The sequence below is a fragment of the Rhipicephalus sanguineus genome, chromosome 3 (assembly GCF_013339695.2).
Source record: "Rhipicephalus sanguineus isolate Rsan-2018 chromosome 3, BIME_Rsan_1.4, whole genome shotgun sequence".
In the NCBI taxonomy this organism is placed as follows: domain Eukaryota; kingdom Metazoa; phylum Arthropoda; class Arachnida; order Ixodida; family Ixodidae; genus Rhipicephalus; species Rhipicephalus sanguineus.
Window position 1 is genome coordinate 4,012,840 of NC_051178.1, and position 23,929 is coordinate 4,036,768.

The window sequence follows — 23,929 nt, forward strand, 5'->3', positions numbered from 1 at the left end:
CGCGTATTCCAGCACTGATCTTACGTATGTTTTATATAATAACTCCCGGGTTTGCTGTGGAAATGCACGTGTATTTCGTCGCAAAAATCCCAAACTCCGACAAGCTTTACCTACGGTAAAATCCACATGCCGACTCCATGATAAAGAGGGGCAAAAGTAAACGCCTAGGTATTTGTATTCGCACACCATTTTTACCGGTGAGCAGTTTATTGTGTATTCGAATTCACCTGGACTTTTTTTTTTTTTGGTGAACCTCATGCACACCGTTTTCTTAAGCTTCAGTTTCATTTCCCATCGCTCACACCATGCGTGTATCGCACATAAGTCGTTTTGGATCACAGATCAGTCAGTTTCAGAGGTAATTTTGCGGTATAATATGCAGTCATCTGCAAATAGCCTAATATGATATTGTACGTTTTCGTTAATCTCATTGATATAAAGTAAGAAAAGAAGGGGTCCCAGTACTGATCCCTGAGGCACCCCTGACGTAACATCAGTTACATGCAGACTGTTCGCCGTTCACAACTGCGCATCAGGGGCGTAGCCAGAAATTTTTTTCGGGGGGGGGGGGGGTTCAACCATACTTTATGTATGTTCGTGCGTGCGTTTGTATGTGTGCGTGCCTATATACGCAAGCAAAACTGAAAAATTTCGGGGAGGGTTTGAACCCCCCCCCCCATCCCCCCCCTTGGCTACGCCCCTGCTGCGCATTGTCGCCTCTCACGTAAATATTCAGCAACCCATGCAATAACTTGGGGATTAATGTCAAAGCTGGACAGTTTTTGCAGTAATAAGTAGTGCGAAACGGTGTCGAACGCCTTCTGAAAGTCGAGGAAAATACAATCAACCGAAGAGTTATCGTCCAGTGCTGCTGCTAAAACATGTGTGAACTCTACCAGTTGTGTGACGCACGATAGTTCATGTCTAAATCCGTGCTGGTTTGAGTTAAATAAAGAATTACTACCTATATGCTTAACAATGGCGGTATATAAAACGTGTTCAAGAATTTTGCAGCACACAGAAGTGAGTGAAATGGGGCGGTAGTTATTGATAACGTTGCGCGGGCCAGATTGAGCAACAGATGCCATTTTCCAGTCAGTCGGGAGAGCACTGTGTTTTAAGGACTTTTCGTAAATGGCTGTTCGCAATCTCGTGAAGCGTTGGCGATTTAGAAATCCTTGTGATACCAAGCATGAACTATAGTCTGCAAAGGCCGGTTAGCACTAAAAAAGACCTCAAGTCACGCACTTCTAGAGAGGTACACGGAATCATGCAAACAGAAAAGCAGAGTGGACAGAGTTCCACTTCAACTATAATTACACAGAAATACAGGCTTTTTTTTTTGTAGCCGCTACAGCAAGAAGTATATTAGTTCAGTCGCACAACACCATTTATATTGTAGTATGGGCAGAACACAACCTAAGCAAAACATCGAGCACAGTGGAAAACACGACTGTCGCCGAAGGCCAGTACCCCATTGATTGGCGGATTGCACTTCTCACACACGTAATAGGAACGTTAGGACGGCTTCGTGCATTAATGTGGCAATGGAGGGCGTATATACCACCATTGGGCTGTAGTCAACGCGCTTTCTTGGATGTGCAACACTTAATTGGATATGTGCCGCCGACCGCCCATCCATACTACACTTCTAAAGCCGCGACGGTGAGCCCAATCTCGCAACAATGTGTTGCGAGTAGGCCAAGTAGGCTGCACCAACATAACTGGACGGAAGGAGGCTTTCTAAAGACGACATTTATGTGTACACACGCGGGGCAGCTGTACCGATTGTTATTGTATGGAGTCTATGGACGTAACCCTAGTGGACGTGTGATACATCAACACGGGCACGCAAACCGTACTTACATCAAGTTCGATGGAGACCTGCAGTTATTTCACTTTTATTTCACTAACCGTGATTGCCCCAAACTGAGGTTGACCGCCTCAACGAAGCTAAGGAAAAGGCCATTCCCAGGATTTCGGGACATCTGTGCGTGGCGCCATCTCTCGGTGGTAGCGACGGCGCCCTGCCATAACTGAATGGGTAATACGCGAAAAAAACCCACATCTCTTGAAAAAAAGCAAGCTATCAAAAACGACTCGGGGTTCTATACAGTAGAGACCTACTGGAACATTTTGGTGAAATTGCAGTATCGCACTACGACGCGTGTGGCTTCCCAGGACAATTGAACACCGCCCATTGGGAACACATGGGGCCCCATTGTAAAAATTTAAACACTCTGGGAAGCCACGCGGTTTGTAGTGCCACACTGTAATTTTAACAGAATGTTCAAATAAGTCTCTTCTGTATAGAACCGGGAGTCGCTTTTGATAACTATCTTTTTTCGTCAGATATGATTTTTTTCGCCCCTGTCCCATTCAGTTACGGCAGGCCACCGCAGTCACCGACGACAGATGGCGCTACGTGCATATGTCCCCAAATCCTGGTCATGAGCACCCGAGACGATGGCTGAAGGCAGCGTGGCTCCGGCGGAGGCCGAAATTAACGTCTTCCTAAAGTGCGTCAGCTGGTCTGTCTCGACAACAGAGCTGCTGATACGCGAAACAGTCCGGCAAAACAAACCACGCACGTCTCAATACATAAGTGATGCTGGTAAATCGGTGATACGACAGTGATACTGAATGTATGGCCGCTTAATTCAGCGAGCGGCCGTGCTGAACGTTACAGTTACAGTGGATAGGTGTAAACGTCTTACCTTTCACACCGACCACAAGGTGACCACCCCTAACTTACGTCAAATATTCTCAGGGATAGTAGATTAAAAACACCAAGGAGTTGTTTTAGTCTGCGCATAGGACGCGTAACCACGGAGGCAGAATTGCACCGTGGACCCCGTGGACAGTTACGTCTGGGCGTAACGATAGCGACGGCTACAGTTACGTCTGGACGTAACCCTAGACGCACCGTTAAATAAAAGTGATGGTTCAAGTACACTTCGCCCAAATGACTTTCCAACTGTAAGCGATCGATCCACGCAAAGCACGCACTTACCACACATACATGTCCGCCACAGTACAAGCTGTGCGTCAGACAGACATTCACAAATCACGTAACTCATGGCCTTTATCTCATACTCGTACAGCTCGTTATCATATCTGATAGATTTGGCAATGGTCCACTGAAAAGGGGGACATCGCAGGAACGAAAGCGGCAACGACTTGCTACGACTTCTACAACATACACAACGCGATCACGTCCCTACGGTCAGAGGTGGTTCTCGTTAATGCGCACAGTTCACGCTCAATATCAACACCAGTACAGTAGTGCGTAGTGCCGTGCCTCCCCTGCCAGCACCCACCACGCAAGCCACATAAACGGGCCACGCAGAGCACGCACTTACCACACATACACGTACGCCACAGTACAAGCTGTGCGTCAAACAGACACATTTCACAAATCACGTAGCACATGGCCTTTATCTCATGCTCGTACAGCTCGTTATCATTGCTTATAGATTTGGCAGTGGTCCACTGAACCGGAGGACATCGCAACAAAAGCGGCAACGATTTGCTACGACTTCTACAACACACACAGTTCTCGTTAATGCACACAGTTCACGCTCAATATCAACATCAGTACAGTAGTGTGCCTCCTCTGCCAACACTCACCACGCAAGTAAACGCAAGCCACACAAACGGGCCTGAACGCTACTCTGCCGCTACCTACTTATACACTTCAAGCCAAGTCAAGCCGGTTTTAAGCGGCTATATGGGTGAACCGAACGCTTTGCCCACCTAACGTCTCCTTCCACCCGGTGGAAGGAGACACTGCGAACAAACCGCGGCAGTGCGGCGTTTTTCATGGCCGCGGCGTCGTAGAGAGCGCGAAGCGGTAACTCCAGGTAAGGTCACTCCAGGAGGGTGATCCTCGCTCTCATTGGCTAGTTCGATGCAGACGTCACCGCTCCGTATAACATCGCTTTCTGGGGAATTCTAGGGACGGTGCAGCGTCAACCACGAGAGAAATCAAGAGCTCGATTATTCCCTATGAGGCGATGCCAAGTTTTCCCAGTTTACCTACAGTTCCTGCCGATCCCGCAACAAGTGAGCCTCGAGTTCCCGTCTCCCGAGTTAGCGGAGAGCGATTCTTTTCTCCTGACGGACGCTCTCGATGGACGGCAGCGAAAGCGCCGGGGCGCGCGCTAGCACCTCCACGAGACTTGACAAGATCTGCACTTTCTGCGACAAGGCTTTTTCAAATGCGAGCAATTTAAAAAGGCACATAAAAAATGTCCATGGAGAAGAGGCCTTGGCAACAGCAAAAACAAAGGCGTAAACAACCGGAGTAAACAACCGGTTAAACTGTGTCGGGAGCAAGGCGTAACGTATCCCTAGCAAAAATTCTGATAGAAAAACTGATAGGCTATCAGTTTATTGACAGGTGTATCAGTCTATAGTTGTATCAGTCTATAAGTGTATCAGTCTATAGGTGGATCGGTCTATAGGTGTACCAGTGTATAGGTGCACCAGTCTATAGGTGTATCAGTCTATGGGTGCACCAGTCTATAGGTGTATCAGTCTATGGGTGTACCAGTCTAGTACCATTCTACTGCATATAAGCCCACAAGTGAATCGGTGCTTAGCCGACTGGCAGGTGGGCCACTGCATTAGAGTAAGCAGGACACAGATGAACACAGAAATCAAACAAAATCTTTTATTTGATGTTCCATTGACTTCTTAATCTTTTGATTTCATCAAATCGTTAATTTTGTTTGCGAGCGCCTTATTTAGTATCTTCTTTTGCTCGACCTCTCCAATTGGAAAATTGCTTTTCAAAAAATGGTTGAAGAAATCTGCATGATCAAAAACAAAGCAAATTATGGGCACTTGTTAGGTGACAATTATATGCACTCGAAACAGAGGAGTTAATATGACAAGGAAATAAATACGAGTGCTATCAGTCTGTTTTTTTTAATTAGTTTGTTGATACTTGCATAAGTGTCCAGCTCCAGTAGACAAAAACACGAGGCTTGAAGCCTTAGTAAGTAGTTATAACACAAGTTGGCAGTGGAATCTCGGCTGATCTTACTATTATGCACAAAAATGCAGCCAACTACTTTCATAAACTCCAGTCAGACTGGGAAATTTTACCTACCAGAAAGCACAGCGTATTATTGCGATAGCAATTATATGGACAGTCTCGGCTGGATTTTGCCGTCGCCGTCGCCGCCGTCATGCACCGTATATGTATAAGTATGTATATATATATAAAAGCCCCAAAGAAAAATAATTCAGAAAAATGCTTCCGAAGCGCGGAATCGAACCAGGGACCTCTTCCTCCGCAGCGAGTGGCGCTAGCCACTACGCCACGAAACGCAGATCCTCCACGTAAGTAACGGCGAGCATTATATACACACACTTTACCGCTGGACGGACTCAGAGACGGCTGCGCTTATAAGCGTTTCTTCATTACCAGCGAGATGGCGTTAGGAGCCCGACAGGCGCATTTAAAAGTCGTCGGCGAGCTCGCTCGCTTCTTCTTATACTTGCGCAGCCTTGCCCTTCCGCTGTCTGCTCGCGCGGTTTTCTTGTGCTGAGGGGAAGAGGGATGTTTCACGCTTTCACCGTGATGTCCGCGCTCATGTTACGGAGCGTACGAAAGCCACTCGAGCTCAAGGGACGCCGCTAAACGAACAAACAGAAGATGAGCGCAAACTATCAAGTGTCACAGCTCGACACTTGAAGCACGCTAGTTTCCTTCGCTGCTTCGGCCGCCTTTGCAACAGGAGCGCTGTTCAAACTGAGAGTATCCATTGGCGAGCCTCACTTCATATAGCATTAGTTTCTTGCTATCGCATTCATTGCTTCGGCCTTGCGGCGAAACTGTGACTTTTTTTCTTTATCCAAGGGAGGTTTTGCCTCTCCCTTTGTCCGGTTAGAGGCTGTTCCAATTACACTCCGCCCAACCAAGCCTGCCATTGAATAAATGGCAACGGCCGCCTCACGAACAAAGCGGATTTCGCTTTTTGTGCTCATGAGGCGGCTGTACAGGCCCTCAGGAATGGTGATCCCTTTGCCCAGATGCACCTATAAAACAAGTTAAAGATGATGTGCACACAACAATATGTCACTGCACATTTTCTCATTACAACAAAGCATTATACCTTTAAGACAAAGCACACTAGAGTTTCACAATACCTCTCCGTCAGTGGGCACGTAATCGGCCTCCCTCGCACTTGTGTGGGCCACTTCAGGGCTGCCCGGGGTCGCTGTGGTGGTGCGCAGTGGCTGCACGGTAGCGGTGCGCGGCGGCTGCATGGTGGTGGTGCGTGGCAGCTGCACCGTGGCAGCACATGGCGATGGCAAAGGCGCAACTTGTTGTTCTGGCTTGCGGCTGCAGCCCTCGCACAGAACGAGGTTTTTTTCTGCAATAAAAGTGTATGCAGAAACGTATGCAGCAAAAGAAAGTTAATCGCACCCTTAATTGTCACAGTAGCTTCCTAGGTCCCAGACTGAAGAGAGACCAGGGTGTGCAAGGCCAAATAACATAAAATAGAGCATGCAGTTGAGATATATGCTATGAAAGTACAATAATAGGTTGGGTGTCACATTTCAAAACCATGATGTGATACGGGGGACGCCGCAGTGGAGGGCTCAAGAAATTTTGACCATCTGGTGTTCTTTAATATGAGCACCATGCTGTGACAGCATGGAGAAGCATACTTACAAGTGATTAGAAAAAGATGCCCGCATCACTTCTACGTATGATATATGAGCTTACATTGCATTCTGCTTTCAGCAAAATTGTACGCTATAAGAAAAGTGCAACTTACTGATGTATACAACACTAGCAGCAGTGCATGACAATAGTTTATAAGGAAATAATAATCAAACCTGTTTTGAAAATTTTGCTGCATAGGGCCTTTTCGAGCATTGTTATTCGGTCCAAGAGTTTTGAATTTTCGGCCTTCAGCATATTCACTTCTTTGAGAAGTTCTTTCTCGGTCTTTTTTCCTCCCTCAGCATCACCAAACAGGAGGTCTCGCTGCTTCTTAAAATGGCTGCTCACATCCTTCATTTTCTGTTTAACAGCAGCTTGACGCTGCGTTTCCTGCAAGTGCATAGACAATTAACCCAACATTATAATTTCACAGCTTATAGCTTGTTCGCAACTAAAAACAGGGCGTATTTGCGTCTTGAAGGAAATTTCAACAGCGCGGGAATAAACACGAATGCACGAAGAGAGAGAGCTGACTCGGACAAGCGCTTGTCTGTGTCAGCTCTCCCATCCGCGCTAGCAAAAATAATTCTGAACCAGTGACTTGTACAGAAAAAATGACTATAGGCTGCGCTCACACAAAGATATAAGAATAAAATAAATAGCTCTTCGGTATATTGCAACTTTACCCCCACCTGCAATAGCAAATACGACCGCACCGACGTCCATGCGGTAGTGGAGCAGCGATGTTCTGATATATCTCCAATGGGGATGGGGGGTATATCAGAGCAATGCCTCGTAGGAGGCATTGATCAAAGCATCGCTGCACCATGTGTGATACGGCACCACGTGCAGATCAAAATTGGCTGTCGGTAATAATTAGGCCGCAAAGTAGCACATCAGCTGCAATGTGAGCGATTGCAACTGACTGCACTTACTTCTTCAAACGATCCATCCACTTCATTTGAACTGCAGCTATAGGAGGAGTCGCTGCCAGGTCTTTGAGGAATGGAAGTTCGTTTTTCGGTAGCCTTCCTTGCATCGTCCTCGGTAGCTAAAAAAACATGACGAATGGATAATTTCAGAATGACTGCTTCCTCATCTTTGTTTTTGTATTTGGAAAACAAAGAGGCGGTCATGCACTTACCGTAAAGCCTAATCACTTGAGCGTGGTAGTGGTCGCAGTGTGTTTCATCTTTCCAGAAGACTTTGTACCATTTGCGAGGATTAAAATCGCTCGTATCGTTCGGCTTGAGGTGTTTACATGCAGCCACTGGGACGATTCGCTTTTCGTTGTCGTCGCGGAAACGAACGTACGCGAACATGCCGCCGAAGAAATGCACATGGACGCGCGCTACCACTCAGCAACACACACAACAAAAACGTACGTACCAACGCGCTGTTCATGACGATGGCGGTACCATTTGTGGGTCTCAACAAAATGCAATTTCGTTTTTAAAAAACTAAGAAAATTTGCTTCATGTTTTTACAAGTTTACACGGTAATTTTTTTTAACTCACCGTAAATAAAAAATAAACAACAATGAACATAGTGTCGCCTGGTTAGGGTGGCTAGCCTGGTGTCGCTCGCGTTGGTCCGTTGGTCGCATCATCATCATCATCATGGCCATCGTGATGGCCATAATGGCAATCGAGTGTGACCTGAGGAGCCCTACCTCGTTGCACGTTATCTCCGATGTTACATCATAGTTTATCATCGTTTCCGCGCCGCGCACCATCTTCAAGGCACGGCAAGCAGGGTGTGAATGTGAAGCCTCGGTCTATGCATCTTGGACCCGCTTAGATTGTTCATCGCGGCCTCACTTTGCGTGGACTCCATGAAGCGCGCTATTTGAAGTTCGCGTTCAGTTCGACGAAAGATGGATTCAGCTCAACCACAGCCTCGATCAAAAAGAAGGAAGCGCTATTTGGAGCCTGGATCGCATTATGTAGTACCTCGGTCAACGAGCCTATATCAAAAAGCGGCGGAGGCGCAATCTGCCAGCCAGCCACGCTCTAGCAAGAACATTCCTCAGTCTTTAGCTGGTAACGGTGGTTCTGGAGTAGCGGCGTTCGACACTCGAAGTCTCAGTGATGCACACGGTGACAGCGATGGAAATCCTGATCCCGACGACACGTACGACTTCGAGGAGAGTTCGCTCTCAAGCGATTCCGACCAAACTGCAGATTCGGCTCGCGACGATGCAAGTATGAGCGACCCCCGAAGTCTCAGTTATGCACATAGTGATAGCGAAAAAAAGTTGTTCTTCTACCGGAGGATGTGGACAGAGTGTGCGTGCACATGAAAGTTGGACGAGTTTGCTATGTTGCTGATGTACCAAACTTGTTTGAAAGAGACTGATTACTGGGTGTCAGTGACAAATGTAGTCAGTCTAATTTGAGTTTAACGTGGTAGGGCAATCAAAAGTTGACTTTTCTTGACCATTTCTATCGCTGTTGTCTTCACAATTGAACTTTTACTATGGTAGGCAGTTTCTTGTGTTTTTTGCGGTCAAATGCTTTGGCCTTTATTAGTACATGCTTTTTGATGTTCATAAATCTTGGCAAGATTACATGCAAGTATTAAACAGGTCTGTTCCAGCCCTTGGTGAAAAGACATCCTGTGGATAACAGACGCTGCTATAAACATCTCACCCAAATCTTGCAGCTGTGCACGGCAAGGAGAGTTTGAAAAGCGGAATGCGATGTTGCGAATTTCTCAGGTGCCCTCTTTTCATATATATAGATGCCTGTACTCACTTTCTTCGGACTTTCGGATGCCTGCTGTATGGTGTAAAACAACAGATAGCAACAGATAGATATTGGCCTATAGCCAACATAAATCAAGAGCAGCGTTTCGATCAGATGTGCTGCTTGCCACAGGGTGCTGCCACATGCTGGCACTGCTGTCCATAATCTGCTAACGTTACATAGTCACACTCGTGCATGGGAACTGCAACAGGAAAAAGCAGTCGTGCTTCATCAAACATGCTCTAGGTCATGATGTGTGCTGACATAACGTATTTCCTCAGTGCCATTCCTCCCTATAGCTTCCAACGCACCTTGTCGGGATGGCCGAGAGAAAAGAGAAAGCGCTTAAAGTGCACAACAAACTCTTGTAATTCCGCTCGCTTTGAAATTTTTGTGGCAGTGGATTTGCGAGGCAATAAACTTCGACCCTGAGGTCATTCAATTATTACTTGGAAAAGCGGTTCATCCCCCCTTTAAAGGATTTCATCCAGTATGGATTATGGCACAGATGTAGTGCCACATCATTAAAGGCAAAGCACTATGTGGGGGAGGCAGCTAGGGCTAGCTTGGCTCGTGAAAGCATGAAACCGCAGCACCCAGACACCGAGGCTTTCAACTCCGCACCGTTTCAAAAAATTATTGCATTAGCATGCTCATTTCACACTAGGACACAATTGTACTCTAAATATGAAGTTTAGTGTCCTGGGATGTTTACTGGCCCTATAAGCTAAAAATTTAAAAGTTATGTTGGTATTGCTGTGTGATGAGAAGTTTTGTTTGCATTGTTGTTTTAAGTTGTGTTTGTACTGCTGTGTGATGAGAAGTTTTGTTTGTATTGTTGTTTTAGGTTGTGTTTGTACTGCTCTGTGATAAGTTTTGTATACCTAGTGTCTTAAAATTCCTAAGATACCTGAATGTCAGTATAAACTGTGTTGCTATCTGGCACCTGCAACCCCATTTGTACATAGAATAAGAGATGTTCATCTAGCCTGAAACCTGCTTTGCAAAGCTCAGTGTGTTCATTATGCTTAACACCACCATGAAGCATTATACATCATTATTCTACGCATTCAAAAGCTACCAGTGGCACTCATTGAATGATGGTAATATGTCATGCGATGGTCGCCAAGTGTTCAATAGAAAACACTGATACACCATGGTATAGACTAATATACACCATAGAAATGGCCAATCAGACTGATTGAAAAACTGTTAGCACTGGTAAGACCCTGTATCAGTCTGATACAAGACTGGTAACACTGACAAGAAACTGTATCAGACTGATACGGATGTCTATCAGAACTGATAGGACTTTGTATCAGTCTTATACAAGACTGGTACAACTGATAGGAAACTGTATCAGACTGATACAGACCTCTAACAGAATTTTTGCAAGGGCTAGCACATAGCGACGGAGCAAGCAAGACAACACATGCTCTCGTGTCGACTTGCTTACACCGTCCCTGCCTCGGTGTGAGCTATTCCGCTTGCGTTATGTATGTACATACACGAACAAGCCCAAGCTACTCTTCTTGCGTACAAGCATTTCTACGGGACACTTAAAATGTGTGCAGCTTCATGCAATACATGAAGGGAAAAAAACGCAGAACACTTCTCAAACCATTCACGGAAACTACGTAGAGTCAGCACACATGACACCAATGAAAATGCCTCAACCTAGCTGTTGCCAGCACATTTGGTTCATAGGCGCTTTCTCAACATTTAGCACTTCACATTGCGTTTTCACACCTCACTTGCCTGTATTTCTTTTCCCAAGAGTCGGTTTCAGTGCTAATGAAGACGTGCTTGAAACGGCCTGCCACGTTTTAAGTGGCAACGAATTAACGCAACTTTACTAGCTCGGAAGCTGTGGACACACGCCCACCCCGTTCATGCCTCTCACACACACCCATCACGCACCACGCGATTGTACTACGTGTTCCGCGTGTTCGGTGGTTGTACCTAAACCGTCCCTAGACACACTCTCTGCTCCTAGGTGAAGATGTACCTAGATGAGCCATCGCTTTGATCACGTGACTTTATGCCCACGTGACCTGAGGATCGTTCTCCTGCATTTACCGCCTCGCGTAGAGAGCAAGTTGTGGGATTCAAAAAACTTTTTTTTTTGCAAGCGTGGCTTTTGCAGACCCCGAAAAATGACCTCGCGGACCCTCATTTGAGAACCACTGTTCTAAGTCATGTCTAAACGGTCTGCATTGTAAACTTAACCTGCTATCGCTTGTATGCAGATCAATCTTTGGGCAGCTGGAATTCCTTTTGTCAACTATACCACTTCCTTGCTCAGGAAAATTTCATGCAAATTATTCCCAACTGAAGCTGGAAAAATTTCCAGCTGGAAATATAACTTCCCAACTGGAACTGGAAACTTCAAGCTGGAAATGGCTTTCCAGTCGGGAATTATTTCCATATCCATGCTGGAAATACGATTTCCAGCCTGGAATGGTTTTCATTACCACAATTTCCAGCTGGGAATGGAAAATTTCAAGCCTGAAGAGCCGTTTCCAGCTGAAAACCAGGCTGGAAACCTGATTTCCAGCTGGGAATTCACATGCCACTTTCATGTGGGAAGGAGGTTATTATTTAAACCTCCTTGTTGAATACCATCAATCCACATTTTGTTACACTAAATCCTAGTCCTAGAGCTTCCCCTTCCCTTCCGCATATATCCGCCAGCTGTTATATATCATCTCGACTGTCAGCAAATAAGACAATATCGTCAGCATAAAATAATCCTGGAAGCTTCTGCTCAATCATCACGCCGCCCTGTTTATGTGACAGATTAAAACCAAAGTTGCTACCTTCTAGCGCTTTTTCCATATTCACCATGTACAGCATGAATAACAGCGGGGACAAAGGACATCCCTGTCTCAGCCCCTTACTAATCTCAACGTTCTCTTTGCTACTCATTCCTTCCCATTCTATGCAAACTGTATTTTCTCGGTATATCTCCCTCAAAAGCTGTATACAGTCGTCGCCTATGCCCATTCCTTTCAATATATCCCACAAAATTTCCCGATTTGCGCGCGCCCCCGCTTAGAGTGGTATCAGCTTTTGAAAGGGCAGGTGCCGCCTCCTCGGCCTTGGCGGCAGCGTGGCCGCCATTTTGAATCCCCGCCCGGTCACTTGTGCGTGGCGCGCGTGCTGTTTTTAGGTCGGTGCTCGTTTCCCTCCAGTTTTATGCGCTCGTTACCGTCACCATGGCCGGGTGTTGCGTGCCGCAGTGCACCAATGATTCCAGAAACGCCGGGAGCTGTATCGTTTTAGAAGATACGAGGTTTCTTTGGACAGTAAAGCGGCATCCGAAGAACACATTATGCACTTGCAGCGTAAGTTTCCGGCCGGTATTTCGAATGCACATGCAAGGATAACTTCCGCCGGTGTTAACCTTGCGTAATAAATGGACACGCTGATATCAGCTACATGCTTAAAATGCTTTGGTTCACGTATGCATGAATCCTGCATTTTTATTCGCAAACATTCTTTACTGCGCTTGGTTGGTCCTGTATCTGCCTTTGATTTTTGCTTTCGCTATTTTTGTGATTTGAAATGTATCATGGAATATATTATGCGTGTTTGTCTGCAGATCAGATCCTTCTTTTTTCCTAAAAATAATTATTTGTGAGAATTTACGTCCCAAGAACCCCGATATGATTATGAGAGAAGGCTCCCGAAATTTTGACCATCTGTTCTTTAACGTACACCTAAATCTAAGTACGCTGTCATTTCACCTCCATCGAAATGGGGCCGCTGCGGCCGGGATGCCATCCCGCAACCTTCGGGTCACCAGTCAAGCACCATAACTAAAACCACGGCGGGTTCGTGTTTTTTATATTTCTTTCCGTGTTTCAAGTACGCCTTCTGTGCTGGTGGGATGCCCATGTATGTATGTGTGCAGTTACGTTTTTTATCCTTCCCTGTTTCTGTGTTTCAAGGTTACATTTTTGTCCTGTCTTAAATAATTACGCAGTTTCTGTTTTTTTTATTCATTTACGATCACTGTGAATCGACTAGTGGCGGTTGTGTTTTATTGTGTAAATTGTGTTTCATTTGTGTAATTGTTTTTGCGTGATCTGCCCACTTTTGACCAAGCTACGATCATAACTCTATGGCTACGATGTCTTGTGATAACGGCATCATATGATGTCACGCCAAAATTTGTGAAGCAGTGATGACGTCATGGTGACGTCATCACGTGACGATGATTTTTTGCATGCCTCGTCCCCAACGTCATGGTACGCTGACGCCGTAGACGCGGGACGCCGATGGTCAAATTTCGCGTTTGAGGAGGCATTTAAAAGCTTTAAAAGATACGTTCGCCACGGTGGTATAGACGGAGCTCGGCTGCTGACCCGAAAGTCACGGGTTCGATCCCGGTCGCATTTAGGTGGAGGCTAAATGCTAGAGCCCCGTGTACTGTGCGATGTCAGTGCAGGTTAAAGAACACCACATAGTCAAAATTCATGGAGCACTCCACTACGGCGTGCCTCATGATCATATCATGGTCCTGGCAAGTAAAACCCCAGATATTATTATTAATAAAAGAGACAAATAAACGACGCCCTGCATCTGCCGCACAAAGTGCAAAACAGTATTGGAAACACTTAATAATATGTGCATGCAATTGGGCACGTTAGAAAACCTGCAGATACAGAAAAAGAAACTACAGATACGAAAAATCACAGCATATCCACGGAGTGAATGATGATGAGTGGGCGAAGCTGCGGAGGTTCATCGGTAAACCGTGAATCTTCCGTGAATTCTGCCCAGTACATCATCACCGACGTGAGATCGGGCGCGTTCATACTAAAGGTTCGATGAGTTATGACGACTTGCAGCTCACTTTAATTTTACATGTACGCTGTGAATTTTCATTGTTTAGAAAACCATTGCTTTAGAAAACATCTAGCGTCTTTCGTTAAGCAGCTGGCGTCTTTTCGTTTTGCTTTAGAAACATCTGGCGTTCCTTCGTTTTGCTTTTAGAAAACATCTGGCGTCTTTCGTTGGTTTATTTCATCAATCAACGGCGTTTTGAACAAAATTTTTATTGTTTAATCACGCACAGGAGAAATCTCACCAGGCACTACCTTGGAGGTAAACAATGGCTGCTAATGGGAATGAGAGACAGAAGAAGTCGGCTTTTAGCTAACACTTACACTTATACTTCTACTTACGTTTCCTACTGGAACATGCCAATGGCTGCTAATGGGGAATGAGAGACAGAAGAATTCGGCTTTTAGTTAACGCGCACGCTGCGAATTTTTTATTGTTCAACAACGCACAGGAAAAATCTCCCACCGGCACCACTTTGGAGGTCAAGATCTGGTACTGGCGTTACGACTGGTTACGCACTACTACGACTACGAGGGACGAACGGGTGCCGCCTTAAAGGCCAACTCCGGCGATTTTTCGAGGTCAATGGATCTCAGTGAAATTCGCTGGGTACGTTCCTTTGCACGTTTCCGTCATTTATGCCAAATTACAGGCTTGAGACATGCGCAGATTGTCTGCAAACGCCCTCCTGGCTTCCCACAATCATTGGCAACATTGCGTCTGTGACGTCAGTGTTGGCAAGGCGGCGGAAGTGACGCAGCCGAGGGCACCGGCGCTTAGGCCGCTACAGCGAGCGTCTGCTGTGCACAAGGCGACAGACAGCGTTGGTTTGGCCGGCGCTTCGCTGGTCGTCCCGGCTGTCACAGTTTTCATACTCCGCGCCGGCGTGACCGGCATGCCTTGCACGACTTCCGGTTCGTTCGTAACAACGTCTACGTCATACGTAGACAGTACACTCGGTTAGGTTTCGGTTTCGGTGTTGCGCTTTTTTGCTTATTTAAAATTATTCTCCAATTTGCCGAGTATTTCTGCTATCGGGCCCGTAACAGGAGCGTCTCAGGAACATAAAAGCACAATTACTTTGACATGGCAAAAAAATCGCCGGAGTTGGCCTTTAAGGAGCTTCGCCCCTAAAAGAAGGAAAAACGCACTGATACTGCGCGCATGCAAAGTCTTACGGCATGCTACTCAACAACGCCCTTCATGTCCTCTCTTTTATTTCGTGCGTTCGATTTCTTTTACAAGGCTGTCTCCCGCGCTCTGCTGTTTCAAGCCTTTTCATGCGAAGCCGAACGTGTCCGTCGGCGTGGCCGCGGTACCAAAAGTAAAAAAATTACTCGCGTAACTCGCGTGACGCGTTCACTTGGTTAATACACGAAAATTGGCATGGAGAGGCACAGATGTATGCCTAACATGACCGATAGGTCATAGCATCACTAGCATGACGTGCTTGCCATTAGCGTAACGACTGACAATAGTAATAATATGGCGTGTGGCGCGCAAACCAGCTTTCCTTGGCCATATATAATTCTGGCGATGTGTTGTACGTCTGACGATTTGTCTCCGTCAGGTGATCGTGGTGGTCACCAATATCGATGTGAACATGTAAGACTTACCCATATATCTTGGAGAACTGACCGAATAGGTAAAATGTATGCGAAAAAAAATACTTGAAAAAAAAAACACGGTCCCTTATGCAATTCGACTGGAAAACGAAAGCCATCTTCTTCTCTTCGTCAGTCGATGCATTGATCCTCCCCCGCCCCTCTCCGAAATTTTGCACATAAAGTGGTTTCGGACTGCCCACAGGATCGAAGGCACTGAAAGCTTTCTGCACCTCACCTAGATGCTTTTACATTGCCTCCGTGATCAGCCCCACATCACGGAGGCAATGCAAAGCGACCGTATGACGTGATGACGTCATCATATGACGTCACGTTGAGTGACGTCATAGTGGCGTCACAATTTTTTATCTGTGACGTCATGGTGACGTTACCACGTGATGATTTCGTGCATCACTCTTGTTGGCGACGCGGGACGACAACGGTCAATTTTCGTGTTTGTTGAGCCATCTAAGGCGTCTGCCTTTTAAAAAAACAAGACAAACCAAAGTAAATGAAAAGATAACAGTGCAACATCGCGTATGCCTCACTTCACGTTATGAGCGATCGCCCGAAAACAAACAAGCTCAGAGCAGCTGATTAATTGCACGCGTCTGCGGGACAAAAGAGGCTTCCTTTTCCCGTCTGGTCATCTCTTTATATGTGTGGTGCCCTGTTGTCACGCACTCAATTGCCGCGAAAACAAGTATTTGATGTACCTGTACTCGTCCGCATCTTTTTGTAAAGTCTCTGAACCGCGCGCGAACGCTAACCTTCGAAAACCGTGAAAACATCTGAAGTTGAGAATGAGTTGTTTGAAACTGTTTTCATTTCGTATGGTGAAGGCTAATTGAAGCAATGCACCCATCTAGCGCGAACTTTTCATACTGACGTTCAGCTAGAGTGACCTAGAATAGGAGGAGTGTCCAAAGCGCCGCGCGAATACATGGGAGGAGCGAGGGCCTTTTGCGGTGAACTTCCGCGCCGCGGCGCTGCCGCGATTCGACGAAGAGAGGCTGAGGAAAATGAAGAAGAGTAGATGGGCAGAGAAGGTTTTCAGGTATTTGTATATAAAAAGCGTTGACAGGCAGTGGAGAAAAAGAACTAGGGGGCTCACGAGTAAATATACGGCTAGCAGTGCGGGCGATATGGCAACAAGGAGCATTAAGAGGCGGATAGGACTTATTGGATGGCAGCGATGGAAAAGAAGCCGGCTCTGAGTAACTACCGAAAGGGAAAAAACGAAATAAGGAGGGAAATGTTTGATGATAATTCAAGGGGAAGCGCTTTGCTGTTTGAAGCAAGGTCGGGCTGCCTTAGAACGCGTAGTTATAAAGCGAGATTCAGTAACGAAGAAGAACAATGTACATGCTGCGAGGGAACTAAGGAAACGATGGAACATGTACTGATTGAATGTGGCGATATTCACCCAGGTATACGTGTGGGCACGAGTCTACAGGAAGCCTTGGGTTTTAGGGACAACAATGGAAAGCTGAACACGTCCGCGATAGAAGTAAGTAAGAGACGGCTAGAGTATTGGTGGCAGAAAAGTAGAGATAAAGTACAAAAATAAATAGTGGGGAAAAATAAGGTTCTGCCTTAAGAGGCAGAGAGATGGACCGTGAATTTATATTTTTTTTTGTATAATAACATAGATTTAATCAGTGTAGATGAGGTATTAAGCCAACTTGAAACAAGGAAGTTTTTTTTTTCTTCGAGCCTGGTGGCAGACATGTCACCACCCCGTTATAAAGGGGACGCTCATAGCATCCATCCATCCATCCATCCGTGGGCTTTCTCCGCGGCGGAAGCCGCGTCAAAGCGGCGAGCGTCTGCTACGCGCGTGATATTTTGGCCGCTATTAGCTAAAATTGCGGAAATTTGGCCAATGTTTAATACTGCGTCACTGCAATATAATACTGCAGCGACTCATCACACAGAGAACGCGTTTGTTAGTTTGTGTGTTGTGAAACGGGTATTTTGTATATATCTTTTCAGCTGGTTTGTCACCGTATTGGTCCACACTTCCGCGGCTGTTTGAGGAACGCATCCAGCGGCGTGTATCCGAAACATATCCCCTAGGATGGCTGGGGCCCATACTGCGCCACTATTGGCCGGAGATGGTCACGTGACCTACACGCACTTCCGGGATTTTTTTTTGTTTTTGTTTGTTTTACGCCAACATGGCGGCGTCCATAAGCGAAGCCGCGCCCGCCGTAGAGATGACGCCGATATGTTTGGGCTTTTGGGACGGCGGCGTTTATGTCCGCTGTCGGCGGGCGTGGAAGACGCGGCACTTGTACGCCTTCGGATGTTAGCTGTTTTAAGGTAAGTAGTTGTCTTACCTGTGGTATTTACGCTGCGGTCTTCTGTTCCGCACGTAATCTACATGTGTTTCAAAGTTGCAGTCTTTTGTGACTGGGTGCTGCTTCTTGCACGTTCACCCAAGAGTCCTTTGTCATCTTTTTCTTATGACGCGATGCACCGCCTTCCAGCTTTCGCGCTGTATAGTACCACTGCTTATGAAACGCATAGTAGCGGTTGGAGCCTCGGCGTTCTCTAGATAGGAAGGACACTGAAATGCGCATAGCGGGTGCTCCCCCCCCCTCCCTTTTTTTAAACACAGACTAGTGGGATGCTGTCAACATTTAGCAGTAAAAAATACACGGTGAAGATAAATCGTCTTTCGAAAATAGTAACTTAGCCTGTCCGATTATCTCTTCGCCAATCCGTAAAATTTCAAAGCCTTTGATCACTCTATCACATTAAAAGTAGGGAGCGCAGTTCTCCTTCTCATAGACTGATGGTTAAACTAACGTCCAAAAAAGTTTTGTGCTGTTTTGAAAAATTGAAATAAGAAGCAGTAAACGGTACATGCCAGCTTCAATGCATATCTCTGTCATGTTGAATCAGACATGCAGTGCAAGTAGTAGTGTCCACTGTTGCCCATGCAACATGAATATTGAGAAAAAAAAGTGTATTATTATGAAACAAAAGTTGGTTATTGAATTCAACAACATAATTGGACAGTACAGACACGCATTATATTTGCAGACACAGTTATTAGAAATATTGTACACATTTCTTTTATTACTGTCACTGAACATATTACACATGAGTGCTGCTGATACAGATATGAGAAATGAACTGCAAATATGTTTTGCATGAAAAAAAGAACTGCGAGGAAGCACTATGGTGAAATGACAGATAGTATGAAGAGACAAAGACAAAAGGAGACAGACATGTGCACTCATAAAAAAAAAGAAACGCTCTATATTTCATGCACTTCTGAAAATGAAATAATTTGCGAGTCAGTGCACACGTCTGTCTCCTTCTGTCTGTGCCATTTCGCGCCGTTTATCATTTCGCTGTGCTTCAAAACCAATTAGCCCACAAACAAGCATTAACTGCAGGAAGCTTTCCTAGACTGTGACATGTTTTGAAAGAAATGACTGTGAGAGAAGAGTACTTCACAGTGCATGTTATCCAAGACATAATGTCATGACCACATTGAAAGGACACTTCCGGGACCCTATTTAAAATACTATGTTAGACGACAAGGCTGAAGATCTTTTACTTGAAGCAGGATTAGAACACCACAATACGTGAAGCGATGTTAAATTTTGGAACAAACTGTGTGTTCTAATACCTTGCAGAGATGCCATAAAATTGCACCAGAACACCATTCACAGAAAGAGATGTGCTCTTACCCTTTTCTTAAATAGTGTGTTCCCTCGCCCGGTTGATGCAAATGCATGGTCCACCCGATGTAGCTTTCTTTATGGTCTGTCTGCAGCTTAGAGTTAGTCTTAATTGTTCTAGTAATTTTCTGCGTGGTATCATGTTGTTCAGCAAGCATCAACTCCCCCAAGAAAATGTTTTTGAACATCAGTCTTGCCTTGGAGGTAGCACTAGGCATACAATACAGCTTGGTAAGCACAGATTTGAACCTGAAAATCTGATTTATTTATTGATTTATTTGTTTGTTTGTTTGTTTGTTTGTTTTAGTTATCTCGTACGTACTGTCGGTCTTGGGCAGGAGTGAATATAAAACGATGCAAGAATAAATGAAACAACATGAGAATACATAAGAGAAATTGCCGTGTACGGAACCTTACTGCTGCATGTGACAGCACTCGGCACTGCACACGACAAAGTAAATGTTAAATGGCATAGCTAGTTTATCAAAAGCAAGCAAAGGATACTATTACACACCTAGTTGATCAGAAACAAGAAAAAGAGATATGAGAAGAGAAATCACAGCAAGCAGTACGAGATTGTATCTGAAAAAATCACATACACAGCATCTTAATGTCGTCGCATATGACAAGTAAGGAGTAAAAAAACACGGCTACTTAAAACAAACAAAAAAGAATTACCGCATATCAAAGGTGTATGACAAGTGTAAGGAAGGCCATGAAAACTATTAACGGGAACAATCGAATGCACTCAAGAAAAACCAACTAATTCGGCATTGAGACACCTCGGCAGGCAGATCCTTTGAAATATGGGTACTACTGCGAATGAACATGTTTTGTGCCGATATTCGCTGACCTTCATTGGATGAAAGGCCCACGTTTGCCACTTCTGTACTGTTGGAAAGCACTGTTTCTTATCTGCTCCTAGTTCTGTTGATCTATTCCTACTATCTATGTCAACCATTATAACTCTGGATCTCAGTAGGCTAGGGACTAAAATTTCAAAAAGATTAGGCAGGATCTGCAGTATAATATAATTCTTTTTATTGCTTGTCATTAAAAATGAAATTACCAACAGGGACATGCCCAGCACGAGGTCCTTTCAAATGGCGTGGTCTAATGTGTACTTAGGGATGTGATCAATTGTAACCAATTTTCCGCAGCTTCTGGAGCAACTAAAACCTCACTTTCGAGCAGGAAAGCAGCCTTTCGGAGCAGTTGCCAGTCACGCATTTTCTAACACACATTTTGTCGCTAAACATGAGTAGTTTACCATGTTTAACAAAATAAATATATGCACACATGCATGTATACTTGTCTATGATGTCCCAAAAGGTGAAATTAACCCACAGCATCTCGACTTTCTGCTGACAGCCCTAGATTTCTATATATCCATGACATCAGGCTGCCCGACATTTCCTTGTGATACACATCTCATTCGCTAATCAGTAAGGCTTTCCGTGGATGCTTCAAGATGCATAAATTTTCCACTCATATACAGTTTACTATCAGAAAGAACCAGCCTTGTGATGACGCCTGTGCTTTCAATGCAGCCTAGGCATTCGAGTTAAGTGGAGAAGTACATGCTGTCGCACTTTATGGCCAGACTCGTTAGGCTTTTGGTTCTTTTGCAGTTAATAAATAATTGGTATATCGTAAATTCAAACAATGAGCAACATGAAATTTGCTAGAATGAAAGGTTTCGCATTTTATTTAAACAGGTTTTCTTAACTTGCACTTTTGCTGAAAAGTATTTGTATTGTATTTCACCGTGCTATCCCAGCAAAATCCTGCCGCCCACTGCAGTGGGCTGACATTGTTTATAAATTCTGTCCATTGTATGATATTAAAACTTCAGTGACCTGCATAAATCCGTTATTAGTCCGAAGAAATAGCAATCAAAATCAATTTTTTTCTAAAATTACCGAACTCGAACACCATGTTCTAATCGCATGTGCATACTTCTTACTGTAGTTAATACAGTCAGTCCTCACATAAAAGACTGGAGTCACACAAAAACTTGTAAGTCTGTGCTTGTTTGTCTCACTTTCTTCTTAGTGTCCTGCCCCAACAGTCAATTCAACCAAGATGAACGCTCACCAACTAGCCCAAATTTCTACACTGCTTACTCATGATACATAGCAACTTCAGCTTCCACCTCCCCCTTCCCAGTGTTGCGGTCTGGGTCAGTACAACAAACTCTCATACAACCTTCCAGGTTTCATGAGATGGCGGCAAGCACTGTGTTCATGTCTTTGCTGCTCAAGGTCGTCACAATGGGCAAAGTTGTAGCACAAATGACGGGTAGGTATGAACATTATTGCTGCAATTTACTTGCTCATCACCATTAACTCAATTTAATACATATGCAGACCCTCGTTGGTGTTCGCCCAGCCGTACGTACTTTGCTAACAGCCGCCCTACTGCTCGTTCACCGTCACCCCAACCACGCCGCTATTCCATGCTGACCAACTAAGTATCATCTCGGACGGAAAACGAGATCATGCAGCTCCTAGAGGTAGTGCTGCATCATTTTCGACTGATCCCAATCCTCTGTTGACACTCCCTACGAACAAGAACCTAATAGAAGTGCATGTTGTCAGTATTTCTTTCACGGCATTAGTCGATACTGGAGCTCAGGTGTCCATAATGAGTGCTCTCTCTGTCGCCGACTCAAAAAAGTACTCATGTCTGCTATAACCAAAGCCGCACACGTCACCGATGGTGGAACTGCCACTGGGATGTGTACAGGTTGAATAAGCATTGCCGTCCACCATGATCCCGTCTATTTACGGTGCTCAACAATTGCTCTCACGACCTAATAATTTTGCTTTTGTGTAAAAATGTTTGAAGGGGAAGACCTTAGAAAGTTTTTGGTACTGGGAAAGCATAGAACGACCCTGCAGTCTGCTGTACGCAGTTTTTAAGTGCGAATGCACTTTATAAGCGACCCTGAATCCGCCGTCCCATAGCAACGGCGCGAGGAAAGGAGAGGAGCGTCTGTAGCAACGGCGCAGCGACGTCACACCCCCCGTGACTGCGCGCGCTCCGCCTCCTCACCGCGGTTTGCGCGGGCGCGCGCCGGCTCCGCACCGCTCTTCTAGGTGGCATTGGGTGCAGTGCTTCGCCGCTCCTTCTCTCGCCGTTCGCTCTCTCTCCTCCCTGCGCCCCACTCTCCCGTCCGCTGGCTGGGCGCCTCTCGAAATGTGTGCTCGAGACGCCGCTGTGAAACGCCAACGGCGACCACAAGGCTGAGATTGTGGCCGTCAGGTACAATGACAACACAAACAGGTGCTGATGAATGTGTAAATAAATGGTTACGGTACAAATCCTCGTCTCGTCATTAATTTACGCCATTAAAATTACTGCGCCGTGTACTCTCGGCGCAAGAAATGCATTCGCATTTCCTCACGATTCCCTTCGGGGAGGTGGGGGCATTTTTTTTAAATTGCCTTTGTCTTGCTCCTATTTTTACTTTCAGCAGAGAGCCAGAAGACTGCACTGGAAACTCCATTCAACACCATATTGCAGAACATACAGTGATGTGACCCCAAGGCCCCCGAGTATTTTCTGACATTGTTCCCACTATTGCAATAAATGATGAGATCACACACACTCTACTAGAATAAATGCAGTTGTCGTGCGCTTACAGCAAATAAACTTCTTCTAAGTCTAATTTGTTTTGTGACTCATTTATGTTGCTTCCCCAACACCCACCATTATTCACAGCCAGGATACTAACTACCAGATGGACTGGTCCCACCCATGAAAATGTCATAGCTATTTAGCAACCACAGGAGATATACTTTTGTAATAAGAGCACAGGGTTTACGAAAGGACACAGTACATGGGTCTGCAATTGAAAATACACTATCTGACTTTGGAGTCACTGAAAAGTAAGTAGTGTCTGGTCCAATCTAGAATGAGACATGGGACAACTTAGTTACAAGATTCCTTGAGTAAATTCATTCTGTATGTGAATCTAGCAGTACAAATACAAATGAGGCTTATGAGAGCTTTGTTCCTTTCTTAAAATATGCTAAGCATAATGCTTTACATTTCACATGGTAAGGGCTCCCAAGAAAGGTAGAAAGTCATGGATTCCTTGTAATTCCCTGCAAATGTTTCATAAGAGATGCTTCCATATGTCATGAGAAAAAAGGACTTAACAGTATTTTGGCAATGAACTAATGCAGATATAACAAAGTGCTTGAATCGAACTGAAGATGTGCAGATTAGAACCTCTACCACAAGGTAGTGCGCTAGTTGAAAGACGTGACGTGCAAACATAGACACACGAGAGAAGACATTGCAATCACCGCCTAACAACTGAAAAGGCACACAGTGGCC

The 23,929-nt window shown here is 45.3% G+C and overlaps 1 protein-coding gene and 1 long non-coding RNA gene across 2 annotated transcripts; one reads left to right on the plus strand and one right to left on the minus strand.

Annotated features, from left to right (window-relative positions):
- Nucleotides 1–4,600: 4,600 nt before the first annotated feature.
- On the minus strand, nucleotides 4,601–8,416 carry LOC119388419 (uncharacterized). Its single transcript, XM_049414374.1, has 6 exons — nucleotides 7,827–8,416; nucleotides 7,618–7,733; nucleotides 6,856–7,072; nucleotides 6,160–6,386; nucleotides 5,967–6,048; nucleotides 4,601–4,623 (listed from the first exon to the last, which is right to left on the minus strand). Exons 1-6 carry the CDS (start codon nucleotides 8,002–8,004, stop codon nucleotides 4,601–4,603), a joined length of 843 nt encoding a protein of 280 aa, XP_049270331.1. The 5' UTR covers nucleotides 8,005–8,416.
- Nucleotides 8,417–18,041: 9,625 nt separating this feature from the next.
- Nucleotides 18,042–23,196, plus strand: LOC125757930 (uncharacterized). The gene is made up of 3 exons (XR_007415567.1): nucleotides 18,042–18,209; nucleotides 21,798–22,097; nucleotides 23,061–23,196. It is a non-coding gene; the product is annotated as an uncharacterized LOC125757930 (long non-coding RNA).
- The last annotated feature ends 733 nt before the right edge of the window (nucleotides 23,197–23,929 follow it).